Raw genomic sequence first — 5,000 nt, 5'->3', positions numbered from 1 at the left:
TTCTCACTCTCCCCTTCCTGTGTAAAGGTGCTGATGCATTTGCATCCATTAAAGCTGCCTCTCCCAGCCTCCTGCAGGCCTCCCGACAGCCCGTGGGCTCTGTGGTCAGAGTCCTCCCTGGGAGGAGAACCCACCCTGCCTCCCCAAAGTGTGTGAGCCCACGAGGGCCATCTGGGGGCCCCGTGGGGGCCCTGCGTGGGAAAGCAGAGCCATGGGCCCCTGGCCAGAGAAACGCCTGCTGTGGTCTCCATGCCTTCCTAGAGGAGAGGTCCCAGTGGCCAGAGCTTTTCTGTGACTTTTTGGAAGTACAGGGAGGTTTCATGGGTCCACATAAACACAGGTCTCGTGCCCTGTGACCCTACCCCTACCCTTCCAGCTAAAAAGACATAAATGTCAAATCTTGTATAATGTCATTATATGAATCTAAATGCTTTTAGATGTTTTATATATAACATGTGATATCAAGTCTTTCTATATGTGTATTTGTTTGTCTAGTCAGATTTCTTAGCTGTTCGTTCTGTGATGTGTTAGACAGCAAGTGTGTGGAGAGCTGCTTCCTCTGGGTTTAATGAGTGGGACAGATTCATTTTCTCTTCCTCTTCATCCTGTCTCAACTTGGAAACTCCATTTCACGCTTTCTGATAGATATCTTCACGTTTTCTGGTAGATATTGTCATATAGATACAGATACACTAAGCTGAGGTAGTGTATCTGAGGTAGTGTAGCTGAGGAGAACCACACTGTTGCTGTTTCTCTCTGTGATTGCTCTCTTCCTGTGCTTCATGTGTGCCTGTCCCCATCCTCTCCAGATATGTGCAGTATTTCAGTGGGCTGCTGTCGGGCCATATTAAGATCAACAACAAGCCTCTCTTCCTGCACCATGTTATCTTGCATGGCATCCCCAACTTTGAGTCCAAAGGAGGTGAGCTGCAACTGCATAGGGTGGGGGGGGGGGGGGGGGGTCATTCAAGAGTGTGTGCCCTGCAGGTGAAGGAGGCATGACTGCGGGACTCAGGGCATTGATAGAGGCAGGACTGCAGGACTGCAGGACATTGTATCATGCACACAACTGTGCAGAAAGGCTTGGGGGCGGACCACACAGGAGAGGGATCTCTGCTTATTTCCATAATGTCATGCCTTTACCAGGCACAGGATGAATGAATTTATTTTAAAAGCTGTGACGAATGGAGGGAAAATATGCATGCATGTGTGTGCGTGTGAGTATTTAGATAGGAAGATGGCAACAGGCTCACCATTGGAACACTATAACAGTGTTCCCTAGCCAGCTGCTCTTAAGGCATAGCAGCCATGCGTGTAGACCACGCCTCTATCGTTAGCCTCTCCGTCCGTTCCTCACACTGTACTAAGGCCCTCTTGTTTCCTCCCTCTTTTGCCCCGCCCCCTTCTGCTCTGCCTCTTGTGCCTTTCAGGTTGCCGCCCTTTCCTGAAGATCTACCAGGCCATGCAGCCAGTCTACACATCTGGGATCTAGTAAGGACCAGCAATGCCTTCTTTCACTCCGTTCTCCCTGGACCCCGGCCCAGTCTCCAGATAAAACAAATCACACGCCATTCTGAGCTTCTGGTCTCCTCCCACGTTCGCCCGCAGCACGCGTGCACACACACACACACACACACACACACACACACACACACCACAGATGCACAAAGTGATCTCAGACTGCAGGTGTATTATATATAAAATCTGTGCTTGTGTATACAGTAAGGAGATACACCTTCATCTGCATTACACAGAGCCGTGAGTGAGCCCCTCTGTGCGGGAGAGGGGCGGTGATGGGCCAGATCAGGGGGATTATGGTCTAGGTTGGACTCAGATGAGAGAGAATTTCGGCTGGCGTGCTAGCTGTGGGCGCACGGCGTGCCACGGCCCTGTGCTATGGCAACCACAGACCCCATTACAGTCTTATGGGCTTAATAGCATCGGCTCAGTACTGTACCTCACTGTCCTGAGAGGGACTTGGTTTCAAAATGGCTGTATGAAGTGATATTTCAGGGGCAAAGCAAACAGGCATGTTTTTTTTTTTGTGTGTGTGTGTGTGTAGGCCAGTACTTACCAAGAAATATTGATTATTTTCACTAATTTCAATATTATTATTTTCACATTGATTATGTAAGATAGGTCATCCTCTGTGGTATCACACACATATATAACACACACACACACACACACACACACACACACACGCACACACAGACTCACACACACACACACACACACACACAGACTCACACACACACACACACACACACACACACACACACACACACACACACACACACACACACACACACACACACAGAAACCTTCATCAGGGGAGTCATGTTCTGATCAGCACACATGCTCCTGGACAGCATCCTCTCTCTGCAAAGTGTGTCCACTTCTGAACCGGCATAGACCCAGACACTCACACAACCAGTGGCGGACTTAGCAATTTGGGGGCTCAAGGCGAATTTAGCTAGGGGGCCCATCAACATTAATATGCGAGAAATAATTTAGCTAATCAGGGGGCCCCTACAGTGGGCTGCAGTTGGAGGGGCCCAAGGCAGTTGCCTAGCCATGCCTCTATGCAAAGACCGCCTCTGCACACAACATCCCAGCATGCTCTGCTCTCAAATTAGCCACTCTGCAAGAAGACCCTGCATGCATGATTTTTGCATTTCATACACTGAGAACTTCCATTTTGATCTTGTAGATTGAGGGTTTTGCAGCCTGTGCTTGTGGTGATGTGTGTGTGTCATGTGTCGTACTATCTGTGATTCACAGTAATGTCCAAGGAGACGGTCAGACCAGCATCTGTATCACTATTGAGCCTGGACTTCTTCTGAAAGGAGACATTCTGGTAATAATGAGCCACGTAATGTATTCGCTGCTTATGGGTGTTTTGCATGATGCTCCTTTGTTTAGTCATGTAGCTCAAACAGTGAATTCTAGCTTAGCCTGTAAGAAGTGGAGGTCATAGGTGAATGAAAGTAATTGGGCATTAAATGTGAATGAAAATATTAATGGCCTGAGACCCTCCTTCAGGTACTGGGCTTCGTTAGGCAGGGATGCAAAAGCGTTAAAATGAAACGTCAAAGGGTTCATTAGACTCCTCCCTCAAGCACACCATAGAAGAAGAGAAGGTTCACTCTGACGAGCACTGATGAGTTTTGAGTCGGCAAGGACGCCAGCCTGGATTTATTTGCATCGCAGCCTGGAGCGCACTTTGAGAAAGAGGCCAGAGAACTGAGTACTTCATCAAAAGCGCTAATGCTCTGTTTGTGGAGGGCGATCCATTCAAAAGGCTCATCTTGGTTTGTCCTTAAAAGGGTGATTTAGAAAGCTCTAAACTCTACCAGAGGCTTTGTGTGCTGGGATTACTTTTAAAGAAAGCTGTAAATCAATACGAGCATCCCACAGCCTCGGGTATGCAGGAAAAGTGGGAAAAAATCAAATAACCCCTCCGCTTTTAATGCGGAAAATTAATGGGTGTTTGTTCCCTTAAGTGTAGTGTAATCAGTGTTATGCTAATTACTTATGCTAATGACTTTAGCAGTCTGACTTCTGCTGGTTCTTGAGTTTTCTTGTGCGTTCTTTTATGAGCGGATGTCTGTGACGTAAGGGAAGTTCTTCTGGTCGTCTGTAGGTTTCATCCAGCATCCGTAGCCTTGGTGCCTACATGTGGAGCACAGGGTGGTGTTTTCTGAGGTGGAGGCCTTCCTCCTCCTACAGGTTGGAATGCTCCAGCCAAGTTGCCCTGAGCCACATTTGGCCTTAACTCCTTAGTTTTGTTGTTTATTTTGCTCACGTTTCATAAGTGGAAAACCTGTGTGTTTTGTGTTCGTCTGCCCCAAGCAAAAGAGCTTAATTACAGCCGTCCCAGGCTGTGGAGTGCAGGATACAGCTTCTCTGGTGGCCAGCGTGGTCACTTCCATTCCCTCATTTGCTGCATGGAGAGGCGGGCTGTGCTCTCGCCAGACAGACAGGAAGACCACCGAGCACACTGATGATCCAAAAAGCCCCCAGTTAATTTGATCTAGGATGATTCATTGGTTCTGATGAGCGATGGCTCGTAAATGATGTCGTTGACGTGAGCCTGAACCTTTAATGCCGGTTCTACCGTGTTCTATGGTTCTGCCATGTGCGGTGTGCAGAGTTGATGGGAGAGAAACCTGCTGCTCAGAGCACAGTTTGCCCTTCCTTCTCTGCACTGAGTGGATTTGCCATTGGTACCTGTTCGTGCCTGAGGAGAGAGAGACAGAAAGGGATGTCCCCAGAGCGCAGGAGAGACAGAGACAGTGATTTTTCTGCATTCAGCACTGACTGATCCTGTATGCATGATGTGATGTTTTTACTGAGAGTTACTGACTGTCGTCTGTCTTTCTCTGCAGCTGAAGTGTTATCACAAGCGCTTTCGCAGTCCCTCTAGAGACGTCATTTTCAGAGTGCAGTTTCACACCTGCGCTGTTCACGACATGGGCCTTGTCTTTGGCAAGGAGGAGCTGGATGAGACGTTCAAAGGTAGAAAGTTTGCTGGTTTATCCGTGAGTCTGGCGTGGTGCTTCATTCCTCATAAACACTGAGTGGAAAAGTTCTATGTTAACGCGCCCATTATTTTCCTATTATGTTGATTTCGTCTCTCAAACAGATGACAGGTTCCCTGAATATGGAAAAGTGGAATTTGTCTTCTCGTTTGGCCCAGAAAAAATCCAGGGTAAGTACTGTGTTTGTTTTCATAAGGTCCCGTTTTGGATTGTAAAGGATTATATTCATACAAGCATCCTTTCTTGAAGGTATGGGCCATTTGGAGAATGGACCCAGTGTCTCTGTGGACTACAATACCCAGGATCCTCTCATTCGCTGGGATTCCTATGAGAACTTCAATCAGCGCTTTGAAGACTCCACAGAGGGTAATGCTAGTACAAACATAGTACATAACTAGCTCTAATGTATCTGCTGTGGACTCACCATATTTTATTTTGTATTTTAGTAAATCTCAA

At 47.6% G+C, this 5,000-nt stretch overlaps 1 protein-coding gene across 15 annotated transcripts in view; it reads left to right on the top strand.

The window, feature by feature from the left end:
* tns1b (tensin 1b) overlaps nucleotides 1-5,000 on the top strand; it is a 164,239-nt gene that overhangs the window by 124,822 nt on the left and 34,417 nt on the right. For all 15 annotated transcript variants that reach the window (XR_013130436.1, XM_077002488.1, XM_077002487.1 and 12 more), the window contains 6 exons: nucleotides 810-922; nucleotides 1,431-1,491; nucleotides 2,785-2,860; nucleotides 4,392-4,521; nucleotides 4,649-4,714; nucleotides 4,794-4,910. Coding sequence is in view for 14 of the 15 variants with exons in the window: in XM_077002488.1 (XP_076858603.1) it covers nucleotides 810-922; nucleotides 1,431-1,491; nucleotides 2,785-2,860; nucleotides 4,392-4,521; nucleotides 4,649-4,714; nucleotides 4,794-4,910 (563 nt within the window). In the remaining variant the exon portion in view is untranslated. The remainder of the gene's footprint in view (nucleotides 1-809; nucleotides 923-1,430; nucleotides 1,492-2,784; nucleotides 2,861-4,391; nucleotides 4,522-4,648; nucleotides 4,715-4,793; nucleotides 4,911-5,000) is intronic.

This window comes from Brachyhypopomus gauderio, chromosome 4 (genome assembly GCF_052324685.1).
Source record: "Brachyhypopomus gauderio isolate BG-103 chromosome 4, BGAUD_0.2, whole genome shotgun sequence".
NCBI lineage: Eukaryota > Metazoa > Chordata > Actinopteri > Gymnotiformes > Hypopomidae > Brachyhypopomus > Brachyhypopomus gauderio.
Note: the sequence above shows the minus strand (reverse complement) of the source record. Positions and strands in the feature narration are given on the sequence as shown.